This window comes from Ambystoma mexicanum, chromosome 1p (genome assembly GCF_040938575.1).
Source record: "Ambystoma mexicanum isolate Mex_15411 chromosome 1p, UKY_AmexF1_1, whole genome shotgun sequence".
In the NCBI taxonomy this organism is placed as follows: Eukaryota; Metazoa; Chordata; class Amphibia; order Caudata; family Ambystomatidae; genus Ambystoma; species Ambystoma mexicanum.
The window spans coordinates 602,877,844-602,901,791 of NC_090921.1; the positions used below are offsets into that span (position 1 = coordinate 602,877,844).

The 23,948-nt window shown below is 45.3% G+C and overlaps 1 protein-coding gene across 7 annotated transcripts in view; it reads right to left on the minus strand.

Moving 5' to 3' along the window:
* LOC138576642 (excitatory amino acid transporter 1-like) overlaps positions 1–23,948 on the minus strand; it is a 718,046-nt gene that overhangs the window by 24,002 nt on the left and 670,096 nt on the right. For all 7 annotated transcript variants that reach the window (XM_069649577.1, XM_069649571.1, XM_069649574.1 and 4 more), the window contains 2 exons: positions 19,291–19,485; positions 17,296–17,430 (listed from right to left, as the gene is read on the minus strand). In XM_069649577.1, coding sequence (XP_069505678.1) covers positions 17,296–17,430; positions 19,291–19,485 — 330 coding nt within the window. The remainder of the gene's footprint in view (positions 1–17,295; positions 17,431–19,290; positions 19,486–23,948) is intronic.

Genomic DNA, 23,948 nt, shown 5'->3' on the forward strand with positions numbered 1-23,948 from the left:
CACACACAGAGTTGGCTGCTTTCAAAGACATACCCCCTGAAGAAAATACTTTCTTCGCCCGACCGTCAAAACGTTTGTCATCCCTATCAAGAGGGATGGTAGGGTACGATGCCTGCTTTGCCGGGGCTTTAGCCACCTGCACCACCAAACTCTCCGGAGTAGGATGCATGGACAAATAGCGGGGGTCTCCACTGGCTGGATGGTATTTTTTCAGCAACGACTTACCCACTGCCGGGAGACTCTCTGAAGCAGTCCAAGCCGCCGCCTTCTTTGCAAGGCCATATGAAATGGCAGTACCGGGTCAGTTGGTGGACCTTGGTCCAAGATATCTGTCGGGTCATCCTGCAGAAAATTGACTGGTGGCGCAGTCCACCCCAAGTACTCCGTCACCCTTGACATGAGACGCCGGTATGAAGACTCGTTGTGCGTGCCAGGCTCAGGCCTACCGAACTCAACCTCCGGAGAGGTGTCCAGACCATTGGCCTCGTGCAAAGACTGACGCAGTTCTTCCTTCTGGCTATTACCAGACAATAGTTGGTCAGGAACCACATCAGGAACAAAACCTTCATCAGACCCTTCATCCACCTCAGAGATGTAATCCAGAGGCTGGAATAAATCCCTGGATGAGGACACAGAAAAAAGGCTCAAAGACAGGTCTCACTGACTTCTTCAGGGCCTTCATCGGAGTTTCGACTGATGCACGGGGTACCTCTGGTAAAGCCTCCACAAAAGGCTTCGAGGGCGTCGACAGAATCTGCATTGACGTCGAGCCTGGCGCTGATGGCTTTCACACAGGCATCGAGGGCGGTACCACGAGCGCGTCCTTTGATGGCCTCTGCTCCGATGGTGTCGCCTCGAGAGAGCCCCTCGACGGACATGGTGCTGATGGCCACGACATCGTCTTAGAAAACCTCAAAGGCTCCGACGGTCTCAAGGGCGCAAAGGACCGGGACCTGGAGCGGGCATGGCTAGAGCGATCCACCTTGTCCGATCGAGACCTCGAAGGCTCCCGATGATCGCGCCAACCGCCTGAGCCCAAAGGCGTGCGAGCGGTGGCCCTAGCACGTTCCCTGCTGGCTTCTCTCAAAGGCGCAGAAGGAACGGAGCCCTGCGATTCAAAAATTGCCATCATTTCCTTACGAAATGCATCCCATTCCGCAGGAGAGGAATGCTTGTTGGGACAAGCAACCCGCCGTCTGGCGGAGTCCTCTGACAAGGACGAGGAAGGCGACTGGTGATGGCGCTTCTGCGAGTGCCTCGAAGAGGCAGAGGAATGGCGTGAACCACTCTGGGACTGAGACCCCCTGGACTTATGCCGACGTCTCTGAGAGTCGCCCCTCTAATCGTCGGTTCAAAGGCCAGCGGATTTCGACTTTCGGGGTTTGGAAACCCTACCTACAGATAGCTTCTTCTTCCACTCCCGCAAGGCATTCGACGTTAACGACTGGCAATCGTCACAGTCATCGGTGGCGTGGTCCTTGCCGAGGCACCAGAGGCAGACATCTTGGAACCGCAGTCCCGAAAATTCTTGAATCCCGACCGCGGGGTAGAAAAAGATGAAGACATGATATCTTCACAAACAACCAAGTTCAAAGAACAGATAGAAATCAGAAGAACCAAAGCGCGCCGAGATCTCCGAAGCGAACACGTCGCGGAAAAAACGGAACTGAGGCTACGGGCGTCGTGCGTCCTACTTATAACATCCGGTGACGTCGGCTCAACTGAGGCCCTCGAGGACAGCATATCGACATCATCGATGCAGGACACAGACCCCTGGAAGTTTTCCGAAGCAGCACAGCTGTGGTGATTACCTGTCATAGATGTGGAATACGTCGGAGGAACCAATCCCCTCGAAATGAAAGTTTGTTTCCTGATTTCACTTTGGGTGATGATTTTCACCCCTGGTCCCCCTCTTCTGGGTGCTGACCACTCTTCCTCTCGATATCAGGCCCTCACTGGTTGCATCCCCTAGTCCCGAGGGCCTGATAGATTCTCAAATAATCAAAACAACAAACAAACACTAAGTTCTGTTCTATGTATTTCTCGGGTGATGGATTCACACCTGTATCTCCCTCATTCGGGCTCAGACCCTTGTCAAATGTCAATTAAACAGTTCCAGTGGACATCCATCGGTCGGGTTCACTCTTGTCAACTTCATCTTTACATTAATTTCAATGTTTACAGGATTCACTTCCCTGGCTTTCTTTATAGTTTGTAGATCAAATGCTTTCGACTGTACTGGGAAAGGACTTGACCTCCTGTATGACCAATTTGACCTATCTTGGTGGCTCTCCTACACCCTTCTGGTTTCTGTAGTTTTACTCAAATGGGGGTCAACCAGAGTTTCATCGGAGCAGTACCAATGTGGTGCCACTCCCCTTCTGCAGCTGGCCTTCCCTTTACAATTTCATAGTTCTTTCAACTTTCTCACTTTGCCCCGTTTTTATTGGCTCTCCTCTCGACTCACTGGCTGTAATGAACCACTTGGCTTTCCTTTTCACTGGAGTCAGGGCCGGTATCACAAAAGCAGGAGTCTCCTTCGCTCCGGCTTATCAGCCTCGATATGCTCAGTGTACCGTGGACATCTGCTGCAGCACACTTGGGCTATTTTCCTTGGTCTTACGTTTCTCTCAGCGAAAAGTTTGCAGGGTTTTGTCAAAAAGGGCAAGGTTGTATCTCTTCTCGCCAGCCTCTCGATAGTTGCCGTCTTTCTCCTCCTCTTAAACTGCTTGACCTGGATAGCTGTCTCGTCATGCAGTCTGCCTTGCTCGTACTGTGCTCTTTTGCTCCACCTTTTATCCCTGTGGGGAAGGGAAAGGACCATCAGGAGTGGGGGATTCGGATCTATTGCCTGACTTTAACTGACCCTTGTATTGGGACAGGTCAGGTAAACGGCTCTGGTGTTAGTCAATTCTCTGGTGTGTCATGCAAAAGTGTTCATGTCGGAAAATGGGGGGCAATGGTTTTGAATGACCTAAGTGGTAGGATGGGGAAAAGATGTAATAGGGAATTACAACCCTCATATTACAGGGGATTTTGGTAAACTCCAAAGGGTGGGTTTTGGAGGGGCTTTGAAATTAGTAGGAGTGTTTGTGAGGCAAACGCGAAAGACCAGTATTTAGTATGAAGTGAACAGGGGAAATTGTGAGATTGGTAGTGTTTTGTCTGAGCAGGTGGGGAGTGCGGGAAATAGCGACAAGAAGGGCATGGAAAAGAATGACCGGGAGTATGTAGGTAGGGAACAGAAAAACAGGGATTCTGAGAGGTGAGGTTTAGAAGTGCATCAGGGCTTGGGCTCCTAGGGTATTTACTTGATATGGAGGGGACATCGGGTTGGGATAGGAGAGATCTAATGGGAGGAAGAGAGTCGGCTGTAATTAAGGATCTCACCCTCCTCTCCTTCTCAGATACAATACCACGCCTCCCTTGGGTTATTCCCTCGAGTACATCCCCTGGCTTCCCCCATCTCAGTGAGCCATTCTTGCCCTTTCAACCCTAGAGTTGGGATCTGAGCAGATCAGCCCTTTGTTGGCCACCTGAATAACAGTATCTCGAGGTTTGCTATGTGAGATACCCTCAGATATTTATCCACTGGAAGCCACTCATTTCAAGATGATAGACTTGAAGAATGCTTTCTCTATCCCACTTCATGAAGAATCTGAGGACTTGCCATTGTTTCTATATAGAAATAAAAACTGGAAACACATGAGACTTCCTCAGGGGTATTGTGAATCCCATTCTATATTCAATAGGGTCCTTCAAATGGACCTGGGAATGCACATTTAGACAGCACGGTTATTCAATATGTAGACCACATTTTAATATGCAGCTGGTAAGAGGAGCAGTGTTAGAAAGATTCAGTGCTGTTTTTGACAGTATTGGCAGAAAAGGGGTAGAAAGTGGACAAGGCAAAATTACAGTATTGCCAGAGGGAGGTTTTATATATTGGATAATTAATATTTCAAGAAGGGAGAAAGGTGACCCCTTAAAGAGCACAGGCAATCTTCAGAACGCTGCCACCGAAGACTGAGGTAAATACAGCAAATTATAGGTCTTTGCAACTATTGCAGGGCCTGGGTATTTGACTACAGCACGTACACTAGACCACTTTTAAAAGGGCTCAAGGAGGACCAGAGGAGAGATGGTAAACTAACATGGACAGGTGAGATGAAATAAGCATTTGAAGAACTAAAAGGGGCAGTACGCAGAGCACCAGTATTGCGGATTCCTGACTACAGTGCAGAATTGCATCAGTTTTCACACACCAATGGAGTAGTGATGATGGCAGTGCTCACAGAGAAACTACCGTAGGGCACAAACTGATAGCTTACTGCAGTGGGCATTTAGATCCAGTGATGAGAGGTCACTATCCTTGCGAACAAGCACTGGTCGCTGAGGCTTTTGCAGTAGAGAAATCAACAAGTGTTACCATGGGCTATAGCACCATGCTGTACATGGAGCATGCCCTTTTTGCTATTCTTGAAAAGCCTAAGAGCACATTGACCACACAAAGCATCTGCACAAGAGGTGATTATCTCGAATCCGGCCATAGGTGTAGAATTGTAAATCAAGCGACATTCATAGCAGAACCAGAAGAAGAGGGGACTATGAACACGACTGTAAAACATACACCAAATAATATGACATTCCTAGAGCATGGAAGAATGCCCTTGAGGGGGGGGGGGTACATTTTATTAACAGGTCCTCAATAATTAACCAGATGACAGGAGAGAGACATACTGGGATGGCAGTAGTGAAGTTAAAACAAAGTAGGACAGTTGAAGTAGTGGCAAGCGTGAGATTACCCTCACATTTTTCATTGCAAGCAGCAGAATTGGTTGCACTTATAATAGCCTTTGAAGCGTATGAAGACGAGGAGATCACAGTGTACCCCAACTCCATCTATGGAACGTCAACAGTACATGCAGGACTGTCACATTGGAGAAGGGTCGGCTTTCGACGTGCTGACAGTACGCCAGTACAGCATGCACCCCTATTGGGCAGGCTCATAGATGCGCTGCAGCTCCCATCATCCATTGCTCTAGTGAAATGTCAAGCCCACAGGAGGGAGGAGGACATGGTTTCCTGTGGCAAGGAGGCAGCAGATTCAGAAGCAAAGCAAGCTGCATATTTTTTAGAAATAAATGAGTTTGACACTCCTCCATCCAATAAGCACATACGACGGCTCAGCATGTTATTGCGAAAAGGGTATAGTTCATTGCCCATTACCCAAATAATAGAATTTCAGGGATGAGCACCAGCAGAGGAGAAAGCTGTGGGAAGGAGATGGGTTCGATATCCCCCAGAGATGTAATGTGGTGACAGGAGAGCACTGGAAAACCGGTTATTCCCTTTGTAGTATTGCAGATTGCACTCACGCAGCTGCACTACCCGACCCTCCTTAGTAAAGATGTTCTTGCAGCAGATATAGTGGAAGACTGGTTCATTTCCAATTTGGCAGAATACATTGCTATCTTTTTGCAAAATTGCATTGTCTGTCAGAAATTCACTGCGGGAAACAGTGTGCGTAGTGCAAGGAGCAATACATGCTCCAATTGACCTTTCCACGACTTCCACATAGATTATGTGAGTATGTTTAAAAATTGTAATGGCTACAGGTATATGCTTGTAGTAGTGTGCCAGTTTTCTCGCTGAATCGAAGCTGGTCCATGCTCACATCCCGATGTGCAGTGAAATTCCTCAAGAGAGGTTTTCCCACCACAGGGGGTGTGCGAGGTGCTATGATCAGACATTGGACTTCATTTCATAAATGAAGTGTTTGTGCATATCGCAGCCCTGCTGGGGATAAAACCTAAACTTTCTTGTGCTTATCACCCGCAAGTGAATGGAATTTGTGAAAATCTCAATGGCATGCCCAAAGAAACAATTGCAAAAATAAAAATGACACTGAAAAATGGGTGGATTCATTGCCTGCCCCTAGCATTATTTGCATTGTGTAATCAGCCTGCATCTGACACCATTTAACTCCTCATGAGGTGGTGACAGGGTGACTCATGAGCCTCCAACTTGCTCCTCCCACTAGAGCGCAGATGGACACCCATTATGTTGCCACTGTGCTTGTCAATGAGATGTATGAATATCTCACTTCAATGATGGCTAGTGCTTCTTTTATCTCTCAACAGCTGAAGTCATGGCAGGGGAGTTCAAAGAAGAATGATGAAGATAACACCCCAGTAGAACATTCTGAACTGCTCAAACCACCACCTCTTTATCCAGGGGACCAAGTTCTCTTGACAAACTTCATTAGAGTGTGGCACAAGCCACACTTCAATGGTCCCTTCATCATAGAGCAAGCAATGGACAAGGCTGTTAAATATGTAGAGAAGAAAGCATGGAATTATCTGGGAGATGTCAAGCCCTGCCGAGGCGAGACCCCTCCTAGCCCAACACAGACGATGCACTGCAAGAAGAAGAACAGTGACAGATTCTGTCACGTTCAAGGACCAGAGCTAGACAAGAGCATACAGACAGCTAGACTAGGCACACTGTCTCTTCTTTATACTAGGTAATAACTGTCTGTGCATGGATTGACTTTCAATGAGTAATTGTACACTTGCACAATCTCATAAAGGCATTTTATGAACTCATAGCAAACAAAAGGCAAATGATACCAGCAAAGACGGTATCAAGTAATAATGTCCCCATACATAATGTGCCCATGCATGTCGTCACCGGAAAAGCCACTGGCGACATTATATATGGTGACATTATGCATGGCGACAGGTTGCAGTGAGGTCCCCTGCTCCCCATGTAAAAAATAAATAAATAAATTTTGGGGTTGCGGGGGTGTCTCCCACATGTTCAATGTAATAATGTATCTGCAAAAAACTGACATTTTTGTCAGGAGATAAAATGTTGATCTCAAATGTTATGAGTTTTGGTAACCCTTTATATTGGTTCGCATACAATGACAAGAGCACACACGCATACAGCACATGGATACTGCAGCAAGAATAATTGTACTGCAATTTTTTGCATTCTGCTGTTTATATCGCTTTACCCTCTTTTCGCTGCAAAAAGTTACATTGTATTACACATACACTGAAGTATATGCTAACACAACCCCTATTTGTGATGCCACTAAAGCTATACCTGAGCTAATCACTAGTGCTGCCTGAGAAGTAAAAAGAATCTGGCGAAGCAAGCATAACGACTTTGAACATGTAAATGCTTATTTAGCTGATTCGGCCCACATCACTAATATGTGGTACCAGCACATGGCCAAGGTGGGGGGACAGACCACAAAGGAGAGCTGCAATGTGTGCTCTCTCATCCCCTATGCCATGAGTTCCTCCAAAACATGCATAGCAACAGAGATTCCAGCAACCAGAGCACAATGCCTCATGCACCAAGCGCTCTGCACCACAAGGGGCCAATTTCAAGGAAGATGGGCCACAATAAGATGGATATCACAAAAAACAGTCCTGTATGAAGATAACTACATCAAGACTCAAGCAATGATGAATGATTATTGGAGTTCAGATAAACAATACAGTACATTTTGTCTGGGCTTAATCAAGGGGATGCAAGGATAGTCACACAAAAGGAATTGCAGTGCCCGAAAACAGGTAGAAAAGAGACAGCAGGACTGACAGGATTCTGGGAGAGACCTAAACAGTTGGTGCACAGTCAGGTGTTCACAAGAGAAGGATGGATGGAGGGAATGATGGGGTGCAAAGCTCAGGCACTCCTAACAGTTCCAGTGGTAGTGGTATAGAGAGAAAATGACTGACTCAAGGAATGGGGGCAAGTGCCAAGCTGCTCATATGGGTTGAGAATGAAGCAGTCCCTATGTCAATTATATCACTTGAGAATGCTTCCCTGTGTTTCCAGAATGATGGTCCAGTGAAGGTCGGGGTGAACAAAGGATGCAAACGAACATTGAAGTTACCGGGTATGAAGGTCTGTAATGCAGTAATAATGGACCACTATTTGTGCCTGTGGCTCCAAAGCATACATGCAACTACCACCAAACTGGGGAGGGATATGCTCTTTAGTACAGCCTTGGTAGTGCCCTCAGAAGGACATACAAGTGGATGGGTTACCCAAAATGGATGCACACCAGAGGAACATCAGGGGGGCTGACAAGAGTAAAAAGAGGAAACTATGTCTCATCCAAAACGGAAGCAGCACGTGATGCAATATCACCAGAGCACAGGCTGTTCAGCAGGACTGAAATGTTATTTACTTCAGCTGTCCCAGGGGTCCAGGTCAGTACAAATGACAAATGGCTCCAAATTACATGATGAGAACTGTTGTAGACCGTCAACTCAATATTTTAGGGGTTCAACACCATCAAAGAAGAATTGAGAGCCGACAGACTCATGACCCTCCAGAAAAGATATGTTTTGGATGTCCTCGTAGATATGGAAGGAGGCATGCGCACAAAGATCAGCCTTTCTTGTGCCCACCCACGATGGAGAGAATGGAACTCTCACAGAAGCAATCTTGCAGTTATCAGCCCTACATGCCAAGATGGAAGACATAACAAGCCCAAAAGGAGAAAATGAAGGTTGGCTGGCATATATATTTTCCTGGATACCAACATGGTTGGCTAATGGGCTCCAGGTACTGGTAGCTGCCTTAGTGCTAGTACTACTGGCTGTATGTGACATTAAAGTAGCAATAACCCAGTGCAGAAAGACTACAAAAAAGACAATAGGGATGAAAATACTACTGGATGTAAAGACCAAGGCAGATGAGAGAGACAGACTTTCGACATACTGCAGTCTCACTTGAAGCAATGTTCCCTTTTCTCCCCAAGGCACAAGGTTCTTATTTCCCCCAGATCCACGCAAATACAAGGGACGATGGCTATGGTGCAAGCCTGATGGAGACTGCTGCTATTTGACCTGGAGTTTGAATGAACAAGGTGTAGTGTGAAGGAAGTTGCATTTTCCTTAGGTGCATTAGCCTGCAGAGGTAACCATATTGCATATTAGGTTCTTAGACGGCTGCATTAACAGATAAGACTAACAGCTTATTCGAAGTGTGTACTAAATGCTAAAACAGACCTTTATAGATGGATTAGTAATGCTTAGTAGTGCCTACATATCAAGCATAGTGAGCTACATTGAACGTACAGGCATCAAAGGGGTGGAAGGTTACATTCATAGATTGCAAAAGGCAGGGCAGAGGCCCAAGTTTAGTAGCTAATAGAGACCTGTATCTGAGCGCTTAAAGCATTATAGCGCTGAGATAGCCAGTCTTGTAGTATCAAGACACTAGCTAGCAGAGTGCAGGTCCAGTAAAGCATGCTCACTAGGGGTTAATGCAATGCATAATTATTTTAGCTTCTATTGGAATACTCTTTCTTTGCACCTGCGGCACTGCCAGCTTCCCTGAACAGGTCCTCTTTCGCATGAGAAATTGCTTCCTCGACTCGGCCATTTACTGATGAGACATTCCTGCGCTTTCGCAGATGGGCTCCAAGTGGGGAGGGGAAGGAAAGGGAGCGCTTTTGTAAAATTACTGAGCTTGTGTTTTTCCTATCAGTAAACATGTTTTGCACTGAGGGAGTTTTAGAATATTGCGCCACGCTTACTGACAGCACAAAGGTACAAGAATGCATGCACACATGACCCAGGGAGGATTCTTCTGTGGACTGCTGTGTGCCCGGAGCTTGATGTTGCCCCTGCGGCTCCTTGTACCGCTGTCATCTAAGAGCTGATGGAACGATATGAGGGAAGCCGCCTGGTTGATGGGCAGCAGTTCGTTTAAGATGACCTGGGTCTCCTGAACTAATTAGAACAAGGAACGTGAGACTGTGCTCTAATTATTTGTGATTTCTCTAACTTACATTTTCATTATTTCCAATTGCTGCTAAAATTATTGTTTCTCTTTATATGTTGCTTTCTGTCTAATAAATGCTATGTTTATGCTGAAGGTGTCATCTCTCCAACATTGTGTTCATGGCTGTTGCGCAGAGTTGGACCTGTATGGGGGGTGATAGGGTGTTTTATTGCAATCAGGGCAGGTCCTGGGGTGAGCAAATGCCTTTTTCACTACACAAGGCAAGTACTTTGGTCACCTGGGAGGAGTGGCGAAAGTATGGATCCCAAAGCTATACGTTAACGGAGACAACATTCATGGGAGTGTGGTCGATATATCGACCAGAGGGGGGATTAAAGAGGGAGACATGAATGTAGCCCACTTTGCACCGGTCCCTCCCTTGTCTCAATCTCACAGAAACCAAAGGTGTACATCGATCCCGGCTCTTTCCTGCCCATCACTGATGTACCACAGATGTGAGAAACTTTATTCACTCAGACATTCATTTAGACCCTATTCTGAAGATGTCATTGAAGCAATATGTTTGCAGTCGATGGAGCAAGTAGACTGACTGTAACCACGCAGAAGGCTGAGGTCACAACTAATACTCTGACATAGATGCATTAGATATGAAGCACCTATGCATGCCTGCATGAAGCTATGCAGACACTTGGGATAACTTAGGATAACTTGCCTTTAGACATGGAGAACATTATTATGACTCACTTAGATAGAGGACGGGCACACCTTTGCTATGCAGAAACCACAAGTTGTGCAAGAATACATATGGACTGCTTGCTGACACTTAACGCAAATAACATGAGCGGCGATGTAAATAAAGATGAAAGCCACAGTCGCATTGAAATGAATAGAAGGCACTGAAAGGGCTCAAGAAAGCAGAGACCTGACATGCTGATTTCGCAGAGGGGCGCAGACCAGGCTGTCAGTGCAGCTAATGTGCACATCCTTGCCAAGAACACAGAGCGAGAGAAAGCTTCACATTAACAGAAGAGATAGGACACCTGTGAGTGTAAAAGGCTGAAAATCCTCACAAATGCAAGCAGGAAAATTGTTCTGTGGTCCCTACACATGTGACTTGAACCTAGAGGACAAAGCCTATTAATTCGAGCCAGACAGAGACCGCTGTTTCCATCCAACCGAAGGCAGATGATACAAAAGTAAAACCAGGTTCAAAGCCTAATATTTGGTCTCAAGGCTAGAGGATCGGAGATGGTAATTTGTTGGGTACATGCAGCACATCTGGGGCTGTTCTCACCACCTTGACTGGTAACTTTCGAAAGTGGCAAGGCCTTGTTGTCCAATCCCTAGCCATCTTCCATGCTAACTCACACCTCGTTGCACGGTCCAATGACAGCTCACTAACCTGAAATGACTATTTGCAACATTTAGGAGGTGTTCACAGGAGGGGCCACCAGATACGGTTTATCCAATAGGGTTACTAACCCCATATGCATCCTATATGTAGCCTACCTCACTAACCAATCCCATGTGGCCTTAGGTTTTTGCAAATATATCATTCATTTTGTCACCACGTCACCTTAAATGTTCATAACGAGCCTGAGAACGAAGAGAAAGTATTGGAGAATGCTGTGTTGTACATAACTTGATCCCCATTTTCGAAAGCTTTCAATAAATAGTAAAGTGTGCAACATTTTCGGACTTCTGTTTTTGTGTGCATGGATTTCCTCGGCCAAGTTCCTCTTGCTTGTAATCAATAAGATTAACAATCCCTTGCTTTACTTCACAGTGGTAAAGGTAATAAAGGACTACGAAGAGGAGCAGAGTTGCAGGGATAACAGTAGTGAGGTGAGAGACTATGACAAAGAGGGGGGTTGCAGGTGTAAGGGTAGTTAGGAACTGCGAGAAGGAGGTGTGTTCTGGGGCAAGGATAGTAAGGGACTGTGATGATCGGGTATGATGCTGGCGTAAGGGTAGTTAGAGAATGTAGCAAGATGGGATATGTCAGGGTAAGGGCAGTGAGTGACTGATATGGAGAGGGAATGCTGGGGTAGAAGCAGTCAGAGACACTGATGAGGAGGAGGGATGCCAGAGTAAGGGTCAGACTGTGATGGGGAGGTTGGGTTGCATAGTAAGGGCCTGAAATGTTAAGGGGAGTTGCAGGGGCAAACGTAATGAGGGACTTGGATGAGTTGGGGATGAGTTGGGGAGTTGCAGGGATAAGGGTAATGAGGGACTTGGGGGGGGTGGCGGCAGTTGCTGTGGTAAGGGTAATGAGAGGGTAAGAGGAGGAGTTGCAGGGATAAAGGCAATGAGGGACTGGGACAAGGAGTGGAGTTGCAGGGATAAGGGTAATGAGAGAATTGGGTAAGGAGGGGATCTGGAGGGGTAAAGGTTGTGAGGGACTACAATGAGGACAGAGTTTCAAGGGTTGTTAGGGACTGGGATGAGGGTGGTAGTGGAAGGGACAATGGTTGTGAAAGACAGATGGGGAGGGGAGTTGCAGAGAAAAGGAAGTGAGGGACTGTGGCAAGAGGAGGGAGGCTGAAGTGTAATGAGGTACTGTGACGAGGAGTTGTGATCCCGGGGTAAATATAATGAGGGGCTGGGATGAGGAGGGGAATCCCAGGGGTAAGAGTAATGAGGATCGGGGGCAAGGAGGGTGTTGCAGGAGCAAGTGTAGAGAGGGACTACAACAAGGAAGGAAGTTGCAAGGGTTCTGAGGGACTGGGATGAGGGGGAGAGTTGAAGGAAGACATGTAGGGAAGAACAGGACGAGGAGGGGAATTGCAGGAGTAAGGATAGTGAGGGAGTGGGATGCTGATGGGAGTTGCAGAGGTAAGGGTAATAGTGAGGGACTGTGACAAAGAGGTGTGATTCCCAGTAGGTTTAGTGAGGCACTGGAATGAGAAGGCGAGTAGCAAGGATTATGATGAGGATGATGAGGGAGTGCAGTAGCTAGCTGTCTTTCTTAGACCAGATCAGACTGAAGCTTTACAAGTTTCCCTTGCAAATACTACTGATGTACTTGGTAGGTGTAGGTGTGTAGTTCATTAAATGTGTTAAGTTCTTTTACATCAAGAATCTCAGTTTTCATATGAATTGGTTGACAAATTGGTGTGATTCATTAAGATGGCACTTTAGCACCACCTATGAGCAGGAACTAATGCATATGAGTACAGCTAGGGAAAGATGGCATGAGGAGGGACAAAAGCTTGTAGGTGTTTGATCATTTATCCAACAATTGACCGTCTATGGCATTCTAATCTCCTTCGCTGTCCCCACCCACTTCCTGCCCCTACCCACCCAAAATGCACCATCCAGGGATCTCTTTGGCTGGCTTTATTAAGCCTTAAAATGAAACTTTGCACTTGAAGTGCCTGCCAGGGTTTTTTCGAAAGTCTTCTGAGAGTTAATGGTTTAGGTTTTGCTGTAAATGCACTACTGGTGTAAATAAAAGTGTTAACCAGGTCTGCCTTAAGCCAATTGATTTATAACCAGTATGCCTGTCTTTCACCAAAGTCGTGTTAAAAACACGCATTGGCAAAGCCAACAGTTTCGGCTTGCGTGTGGGTGTTAGATAAGCATTTGCCAGGCACTGCTATCAAATGTCCATGTATGTCCACCATTTTCCAGCTGCTTTCATTAATTGTCAGTTAGCACCATTACAACAATGCCTGGCAAATACCTTTTCTATGTCTACACAAAAGCCAAAACTGTTGCCACTGCCAAAGCTTGTTTTTAAACTTTCAAGAAGATTGTTCAGATGCCCTTTCAATTTCACTGTAGTTAATTATTTATCTGATTTCCAGTGCACCTTTGCCAAAATAAGGCTCTCCTCACAGTGGAACGCACAGAGTGCAATGCGTTCCTCTTCATGTTATGGCTGACTAGATGGCCTCAGCTGCCTACTTATATAAATGTTTCTCTTTGTCCCCTGGGTTGTGTTTTACAAAAGCAAAACATTACAATTTGAAATGGGGGTGATTAACTTCCCGAAAATAACCTGTCCCTCAGCAACACACAATGCATCATGGGAGATGAAGGATTCTGGTGCCAGGGTCATCCTATTCGCCACGTACTTTAAAAAAGCATGGCAAACCCAACAAATTTGACAATTGTATCGGCATGATATAGGCATTAGCCAGGCACTACTAGAATGATATTACCTGGATATAAGACAATAGATGGAAATAGTGTGAGCACCTGGGTATATAATAGCATAATAAATGCAAATAGACATTGATATTGATATTTTTTTTCTATTGCGCTCGTACACAAGTGTGTCAGAGCGCGAAAATGCAAGGGAGGGGAACAGGGGAGAACAAAACAGCGATCTTACTAGGCCCAGAGACACTGAGAACGTGCAAGTGCATGGGAAAGGGGAAGGGGAAAAGTGCATGGAAGGGGGGAGAAGTGGAAAGTGTGAAGCAGAGGAGAAACAGATAAATAACAATAAATACATAATAAAGGCAACAAACAATGGTAGCGCAGCCAGCAATTTGCAAGTGCTTGGTTTAAGGCAGCAGACAGGGTAGGTCTGATAAGTGCAGGAAGAAAAGGGGGGGGCTGTATGGGTACAGATACAGACCCCAGTGCAAAGGGTGGCCCGGAGGCAGTGCGGGAGGGTGGCAGGGTGAGCAGGTACCTGGGCCCGGAGGACAGAGGGTGGCCAGCTGCACGGTGCCAAGAGAGAACAGATCAGCAGGGGAGAGGGGAAGCGAAGGCAGAAGAAAAGAGGAAGGTCTTGAGGTGCTTCCGGAACCGGAGATGGTTCTCATCAAGTTTTAGAGTGGCAGGGAGGCTGTTCCAGAGGGAGGCCCCAGCCGAAGACAGAGATCTACCCCCAGTTTGTTTATTTGAAAAACGACTGACCCTGAGGGAGTTGGAGGTAGAGGAGCGAAGAGCTCGAGGGGGGAGGTATTTGCAGAGAGATAGCTGAAGGTATTTTGGACCCAGACCCCAGAAAGCCTTGTGGACAATGCAGAGGGTTTTGAATTTAATCCTTGCATCCACTGGGAGCCAATGGAGAGATTTCAGAGCTGGAGAGCTAAAATCCCAGGGCTTGAGGCAAAGGACAAGTCTCGCAGTCCTGCTCTGGATTAGTTGCAGAGAGCAGAGAGTAGAGGCAGGTAGATTTAGAAAGAGGCTGTTACAATAGTCCAAGCTAGAGAGAACCAGTGCTTGGGATACCATGATGCCAAAACTATTGGCTTTACCAATGCCTGTTTTTCACAGGTCTTTAGATGCCTGCACAGACATACCTCTTACAAAATCAGTGGCTGGAGGCACACTTGGTAAAGACGTTTTTAGAGCACCAGCAGAGAATTGTAAGCTCCAATTATGTCATTAATTCACAGTAGCCTGCTTTGAAATGAGAATGGTGGGACCTTAACTGAACAATGTTCGTTTTTACTGCTTTATCGAGCCAGCTCAGAGAGATCCCATGGAGAGGTGTTTTAGGCAGGTAGCGAGTGGAAATTGCTAAAGGGACTATAATGGGCAGGGGCAGTCAACGGATGGGTAAACAGAGCTGTGTGTCTCTCATCAGATCTCATCTCGCTCCTATATTCACTTCCGGGGCACAATTGTTTCACTTTATAGGCAGCGATTTCAGCACCACCTACTGAACAAAACTAAAATCTACTGGGAGGATTTCTGCCAAAGGAATGCATTCCTCTGCTTTCTTGTGCTCGCGAGCACAATTGAAACAAAAACCTGAATCTGCATTTTCTCTATGGGAAAACCAAAGTAAAAAGTAAAAAAATCAATCACACTAAATATCTTTTGAACCATTGGACGGATTTCTACCAAACGTTCCAGTCTTTCGGATCCCTGGCCAAACAACGTCATGCTGGTGTGTTCAACGGGTTAAAGGTTATTGGCCACAGAACTCAGTGGCTCATAGGTTTCACCTCAACTACAGGGAGATGCCCGAATATGGAACGTTACACAGACCCCTTCGTCCTGCGTGAAATGATCATCAATTGTTAATAGAGAACAAGCACAACAGAACCAGTGTTGGACAGGACCCTTCATCATTTAAAGATGAACATGACCACATTATTTGTTAGCATACTTTGTGCGTGTTGTGGCATCATCAAATAACAGCGAGCTACTACTTTGTGTGGAATACAACATTTGGAGTGGTCTATGTACAATTTCCAATAATGTCACACACATTTTACTTTAGGAATTCAAGTGTACACTTTCTTATGGGTACGCACTATCTGCTCATTTGAAGGCAGATGTTACTTAATGTGTATGATGCTGGTACTATTAAGACTGTAGTGTGTCATTCAGTCTTTTTCAACCAACCAAATAGTGCAATCTTTGGCAAATGATGGGACAATACATGTTGGTACAGCCCCACTAATTCTATAGCAACCCCACTAAGAGGCGCAGGAACTTTCCTGTCTTGCAGCACTTGGGGGAAGTGCAAATATTGTTCTGTAAAACTACTGTGACCTATTCAGATGATGTGCTGGAACTGTCCCATAGTATAGCAGCTGTGCTCAGAAATGGAACTTATGCTTGCATTAAAGCAGAGCAGCCCTGCCGAAAAATGCTGTCCATGGACTCGTATCGGTATAGCAGAACTGCAGAGAAGGATGGGTACTGTCCAATTCAAAGAGCAGGAGCCCAGCTGTTCCATTGAAAGTATGGCAGCCATTTTGAGAATACAGTTAGTGCCCTTTTAGTAGAATACCAGATCCCCGGATAAGTACCAGTACCGCCCCATCAAAGGCTAGCAGTCCCGTTTCAAAGGTTTTTTTTAATTTCCCATTGAACGTATCGCTGCATTCCTGCATAATGCTGACATTATTGCAATGAAGGTATAGCAACCCTGCGCATAGGTGCTTGCACTGTCACACGGAACGAACAGTAGTCCTACTGGGCCCTAGTGGGCAGTGCTATAAGTATCCAGTAAAGTACAACAGTCGTTTTCAAAGGTGCTGGTATTGCTCCACTGAAATCGTGGTTGCATTGACATGGGGGGTACTGATACAGTCCCATTCAAATACAACATCTCTTGGAGTCGACAGAGTCTACAAAGTACAACTCGAGTGGTTCAACTTGAATCCACGTCTAAAGGAAGAGATCTTTTTAAAAAATAGATGTTACAGACGTATATTATAAAGGGCTTTACAAAAAAGTTGTACAGGAATATTGGAGATCTCAGACTTGGAGGTGCTAGTTTTGCAGATCCACAGTGTATGGCCCTGGCAAGAGGGCAAAACCATGCAAGACCTCATTTATTTATTTATTTGTAAAACACATTGCGTGAGACTGGGGTTTCTTGCTTTCTTTGAACAGTGTCATTCTGCAAAATGTGCTCCATTGTTGAGGCATTTTGTAAATTCTGTGCAGCACAAGTACGTGCAGCCCCAGTAAAGTTATTGCCCTTAATGAATCTTGCCAGTATAGTCCCATTAGACAGACCTTGCCAAGTAGGAATTTCATGCTTTTGCTCAAGAACTTCAAAATGCAGTAAGGCAGGATTGATACAAATCAGATACTTACAAGAACCAGTCCACAGCAATAATGAGCGTGATGTCTTCAGTCGGGAGGCCCACCGAGGTCAGCACAATCACCATGGTCACCAGGCCTGCCTGTGGGATGCCTGCAGCACCAATACTCGCTGCAGTCGCGGTGATACTGCACAGGAGAGATCATGCAAGGCAGTAAGAGGCAGCACCACCAATACGCCAAATGCGCAGTCTGTAAGCACAGAAGTCCTGAGATCAAACCTCGAGGACTGTGCATTTTGCACTAAAATCATGTGTGTAAAACAATTCATAAATTAACCTCCAATACATATTGGGACCTGGTGTGCTTTCTATGAACTTTCTTACACACATAACTAACTAATTCCATTAATCAATTAAACTTGCTATGAATTTTCCTTTGAACTGAGGCAAACAGTCTATTGTAAACAACTGATGTTACAAATCCCATATAAATGTTTCCTTTAAAGTTTTTCCAAGTCCAGACATGGTTGTCTCTCCCCACAAGATGGTCGAAACGCTCTATTGTCACTAAACCCAAAGTTACCGCTCTAGTTTTTTCTTAGGCGGTGGAGCTTTTCCATATAAGGGAAATGCGTTTTTTTGCCGCGGTTCCGGCAGTATTCTGTTGGTAATCAAGTCTCGGTTGCAGAGGGACCACTAGCCCTGCGCTGTGGTTTGAAGTTTAAGAGGTATTTTATTTCTGCTTGCTTTAGCCATCATAGCATCCTACCTATGACAGTGGGAGGGTTTCACTGAAATTGTCGCGTTGTTTTAGGTACTTGATTTTCGGAGATTTGGATACGGATTGAGGCGGATATGATTGATATTTCCAAGAAACTTGAATTTGCATCAAACTCTACTTATACAGAAGGCCAGTGACCTTTCAGAGTTCCTACAATTTCTTGTTTGATAACTAGTCATTTTATTTACTAATTCGTTTTTCGACTTGATTTTTTTTACAGGATTTTAAAAGAAGTTGGAATCATCTGCTACTGAAGAAGGGAGTTTCAGTTCACCTGAAATGTTTTGCGATTAATCAGTATTGACTAATCCCTCTCGGACATCTAGCATAGGTGTACAAGTCCATCCTTTGCAGGGGATTGGGAACTAGATTATTGTTAGTGACAATGCCAATGATATGGGACTTATGTCTGAGATTTAATAATTCTGATTTACTACACAATAAGTTTATGAATTATAATACTGATTGTGTATAGATATAGATAATGTTATTTTGAATATTTAGACTGATACTTTTGCTTTCGAAATATATTTTGAATATGTATGTAATTGTCTTTGTGTCTTCTATAAATGCTTGTTTGAAGTTGCTCTTGTTTGGCTCATCTATAAATAGCTTATTTCTGAAAGTTTGCTCCTGGGTTACCCATCACGAGTGCAGTATTGGTTACACGAATGAAGTTAGTGTAACATGCATAATCTACTTTGATAGCACTTAAATGAAAACCTATGAATACCTGCACCTATAATCTATTACACTTTAAGTATTCGCCTAATTATTTACAGAATGTAGTGGTGTGCAGTCTAATATTGTAATTGTTATCAAACCAAGATGATTCAGTTGCAATGGGCACTCATAAGTGATTAGAATTAAGGGAAGGAATCCAGTCACAATTGTGTAACTGGAGCAGGACTGACAACGTGTGTTGCCTGCTCCAATGGCACCGTGTGCCATTTGCCTTGTAAGGGCTGCATATTAGTGTTAAAGAATTGGCTGCAAGGGCCATCCGTAATACGGAGGGTGTGGCCACTAACTTCAAGGGCACACATTGTAAAGGACGTTATCCTCCCCCCCCCCCCACCCCTAGCCACTGGAAATAGTGCATGCAAATGTGGGAATCCCTACCCCAGACACACAGGCAATGGAACATATACAAACCGACCCAATAAGACATCCAAAAAGTCCCATGTAGAAAAAACACAGAGCTACAGATTTAGAGGCAAGGCCACATTGGTTACACACAGACAAGCCCACGACATAAATAACTACCTGATTGTGAGGATTTGGCCAAAGTTAAGATCATAGTTGTTGACTTGGGCAATAAAGATGGCGGCCAGGGCTTCGTAGAGGGCAGTCCCGTCCATGTTAATCGTGGCGCCTACCGGAAGGACGAAGCGCGTGACACGTTTATCCACGCCGTTGTTCTCCTCCAAGCACTTGAATGTAATTGGGAGGGTTGCAGAGCTAGCAGCACAGGCAACAAAATGAAGGTTTAGGATCAAAATATCAAAACATGCCTCAGAATTATATACTTCATTGCAGCCAATACAATGTGGAGCCCCGACTAAATTCCTTTAAAGCATGAAGAATGTATATGCTGCACTTATTAAAATTCATATGACTGGGATGCTCAAATAAACTATACATGCAAACATATATCAAAAGAACCCTCAAACGTCTGCAGTTTTCAACGGTACATAGTCTAAAAACCCATAGCAAATGGGTGTACAGACCAAGACAGGTATACATGTATAAAAAAAAAAAGATAGGATAGATACATTTATTACAGAGTCAAGGGAGGGACAACAGTTATGGTTGAGTTTAGCTTTCAAATAAAAAAGCAATTTTGGACGGCTATTAACTTTGGCCTCCGGAAACAAATCTGCACAAAACATTCCAAAAGGACGTGATAATTTTTCTCTCGCTTTGCACCAAAACTGCTAAAAGAATCGATATCAGACTTGGACTAACCGTTGTCAATTAATCCAACTTGAAAACCTTTTTTTTGATGGCGAAAATCTGTCCAGCAGGTTTTTGCATATTTCTTCAATTGAGCCCACAGGCACAATCTGTAAATAATAGTACCAACACCACTTTAGGCACGATTTTGCAAGAACTCACCATCAGATGGCCGAATGAAGAGACTGTCACCCCTTTGACGTTACTTGGCATTTACATAGCGCTCTAAATATCATTGGTATGACCTCAAAACACTGGTAGGTTGAACACCCTCGGGAACCGTAGTTCTGGTCAGTAGAGAGAGGTAGAGTCGTAGTGTGCGTGGGTGCACCAGATGTGTGCAGCTGATGTAATTGCCGGATGGTAGCTACATCCTAGCGTTAGGTGTGGTGCTGAAGATATCAGTTGGATGTGTGCAGTCTGGTGGGTGGACACCAGACTGGGCTCTGGCGGTTCCATGTAATAATGTGGCCACAAAAATCTCGCCATGCAAAAATATAGCCGAAAAATGCCCGTTTTTTGTGGCGACATCATTGCATGGAACATGCGGGCGACACCCCTGCAACCCCCAAACTTTTGTTTTCTTTTTTTTTCTTTTTGATTACATTTTTTTTTTTGCCCCTGTCCCCATATATATGGTCACCCATATAATATCGCTGCAACCTTTTCCCGGCGATATTATTTACGGCGACCATATATACGGGGATATTACCTGATACCGCTCTGGCTGCGTTAACCCTGAAGGACGCATATGTGAGTAAGAAGGCTGGAATGTGCTCGGCTAGCTGCGTTTTATTAGGGTGATGAGGTGTTCATGGGGTCGTATTCGTATGTGAACAGCTAGACCGATTTAATCAGGAGTATAACTGTGTTCTAGTTATATGGTGGTGTTAGTAGAGAGTAGGCGTAGTCATGTGATATGGTTCTCTTTAAGCGCCAAGACCAGGCCCGTGAACAGGGTGGAATGGAACACAGTGACACACGGACACAGAGACAGGGGGCTGGGCTTACAGCGACAGGAGGACACAGAGACATGTTGCATGTCCTGATCAGAATTGTAAATCTATATGTGGTGTATGGCTTTGATAGGAAGCCATTGGCAACTATTTCCCTTCTTGAATGCTGTATTCTGCAGCTGTGGTGTTAAGGCAAAAGATTAAGGAATTCAAAATCAACTGATGTGACATCATGGAAGACATCTTTTTGGGTTGTTATGGAAGGATGACAGGGAACCAGGTATGTTGTGCACATTTCCCTCATGCCTGTGCTCTAGTCACTGGCAATGCAGGTCCATAAGGGACAGCACAGAGGGTAGAAAAGGGATGCTGGGGGCGGGGGTATACAGGACATGATATTATAGATGGGTAGCGTTCAACTGCAAGGTACATTTTGCCTTGGGGCTCTGATTGATATAATTGTGAGAATCAGGCTCATTTACCGTCCGAGCAGCGTAGACTGAACAGCCGGGAGGTGCGTGAACTAAGCAGCCTGTTTCCTTCTCCTGGTCGTCCAGACCAAACGGGCAAGCAGGGAAAGACCGAGTCATCAGGTCCCAACGAGGGAAAAAGCGTTAAACCCAGAAAAAACACTTGTGTTGATTTCTCCTGAAGCTTGAGGGTGATGTTACAGCAAGCTACTGAGCAACAGCTTTATTTGATGGAAGAGAGCGCCGGCGGCAATCCAAGTTGGAGTAGAATGGGGAACAGGAGGATAGCTGCAGGCAGTAGGAGCGAGGAAGGAATGCAGGAGGCAGGAGTAACTAATCACAGGAAGACAGTAATTTAGAAGACAAGGAAGAATTTAGGTGTGCAACAGAACAAGGAGTGTCAATAGGCAGGATACCTGAGTTGAGCTGCAGTGCTCCGATTGCTTCAGGAACTGTTATCACGTTGGGAGATGCTCATGAGCAAGACGCCAGTGGCCAGCTTGAGAAAGACTAGACCACGCAAATGCTAGTGGCCAAAGCCGTAACGGCACAACAAAACATGCTCAGTGGCCATCGATCCCAGGGAGTCAGAGTTCTAACACATGCCCCCTCCCAAGGACCACCGGACCAAGATTCCACGGTTCCCAAGAACGTTCAGAAATGCTGTAGCTCGTCCAATCAACCAGGTATTGAAGGTGACCCCTGAAATACCGGGAGTCACAGATACGGGGAACAGCATATTCCGGTGATCCATCCACAAGCAAGGGCAGAGGTGCCGGCCTTTGTCTCCTCGGACTAGATGCAGGCAAATATTGTTTCAGCAGGGAAAAGTGGAAACTGGGTGAATCCGCTTCCAAGAGACAGCTAAGGCCAGCTTAACAGTGACTGTGTTGATGACGTGCAATGCGAAAGGGACCCATGTACAATGGTGAGAATTTGGATGGAGACAATCTCTTGGGTATATTGAGGAGAACCACACCATATTCCCCTTCTGATATGTAGGTTGTTGGGAATGATGCTTGTCGGCATAAGACTTGATCTGTTCTCGCATATGTTGCAGATGTTTGTCCTTCACAGATGTTGGTGAGGTGAAGGTCCACAGATGGAACAGTAGCAGAAGGAGGTAAACGTCGTGGGAAAGCAGAAGGGTGAAATCCATAGGCGCAATGAAATGTTGTAGTCCTAATCGAAGAATGATAAGAGTTATTGTAAGCAAATTCCGTGGTAGGGAGTAGGAAAACCCAGTCTCCCTGTGCTGAGGGGGTAAAGCACTGCAGATACTGCTCCATAGTCTGATTAATCCTTTCAGTGAGTCCATTTGTCTGGGGATGATACCCTGAGAAGAGAATTTTTATTCCAAAGTTGGCACAAAGAAGAGACCAAAAGATAGAGGTATATTGTGATCCTCTGTTAGGGAGAATTTTAATTTCTCTGCCAATTCCCCTTTACCTTAGAGTCCCCAAGCTCTTTTACTGGACTTGGGGCTTTTTAATTTTTACTCCTGAGTGGGACCTTTTTCTCACTCACTCATGTGTTTTTCTGACTGATTTTCTATGTTCCTTACTGTTTTATGGAGTCTGGTAAACTCCATAGGCATCTGCTTTTGCATTGTGAAACAAAGCACCTTGTGTGCATTGCCACTGAGAAGTTCTGTGGACTTCTCTTAATGTTGAACTACATTTTCTTGGGTGAACTACTATTCCCAAGAATAGTAAGATTACCCCTGTTAGGAAGAATTCTCAGAAATGTGCGAATTCCCTTTTACCTTAGAGACCCCCAGCTCTTTTTGCTGGACTTTAGGACTGGAAAGAGCGAGACCTTTTTCCCACTCTCTCATGTATTTTTCTGTGATTTGGACTCTGTTTCTTTTGACTTTGGAGCCCGACAAACTCCATAGGCATCATCTTTACATTGTGGCACTCAGCACCTTCAGTGCACTGGCAAAGGGAAGTCTCTTAGATTTCCTAGAGGTTTAAATACCTTCTCTTGGTAAAACTACAGTTTCCAAGAGCAGTGAAGTGAAATTGACTTTACTTACATTTCTAACTTTCTAGACCCAGCACACACTATTTTACAATAAGGTGCTGGAGGGGTTACTTAGTATCCCCTTAGTCTAGTATTAATGTAACATTGTTTATGTTATCCTGTCTACAATTAATGGCTGGTGGCAGTGGCTTTACTTTCTACTACCATTGTGTAATTTTACTGTGGGCTGCCCTTGCAGCTGCAGAAAGACACCAATGGGTGCCCATTTTGTCAAAATGGCCCTGGTCGTCTTTTTTCACCATTTCTGTTTGGAAAGATCCTTCTTGAGATTTACTATGTGTGCCAAACCAGGTTTGGTCCCTTTGTTCATTTTGTCTTTGGCGGGATTCATGAGTGATGCCAGCTTCTGGCTCCAGTATGTCTGGCAGGGGCAGGAAGTGAGGGAGGTGTGCGAAACTCCCTGTGCTTAATCCCCTTGGTTACAGGAATGCACCCAAAGGTGAGTGGCCAGCTGGCTGTCCTTGGAGGACAGCCACCCTGCTGTGCGATTGACAGC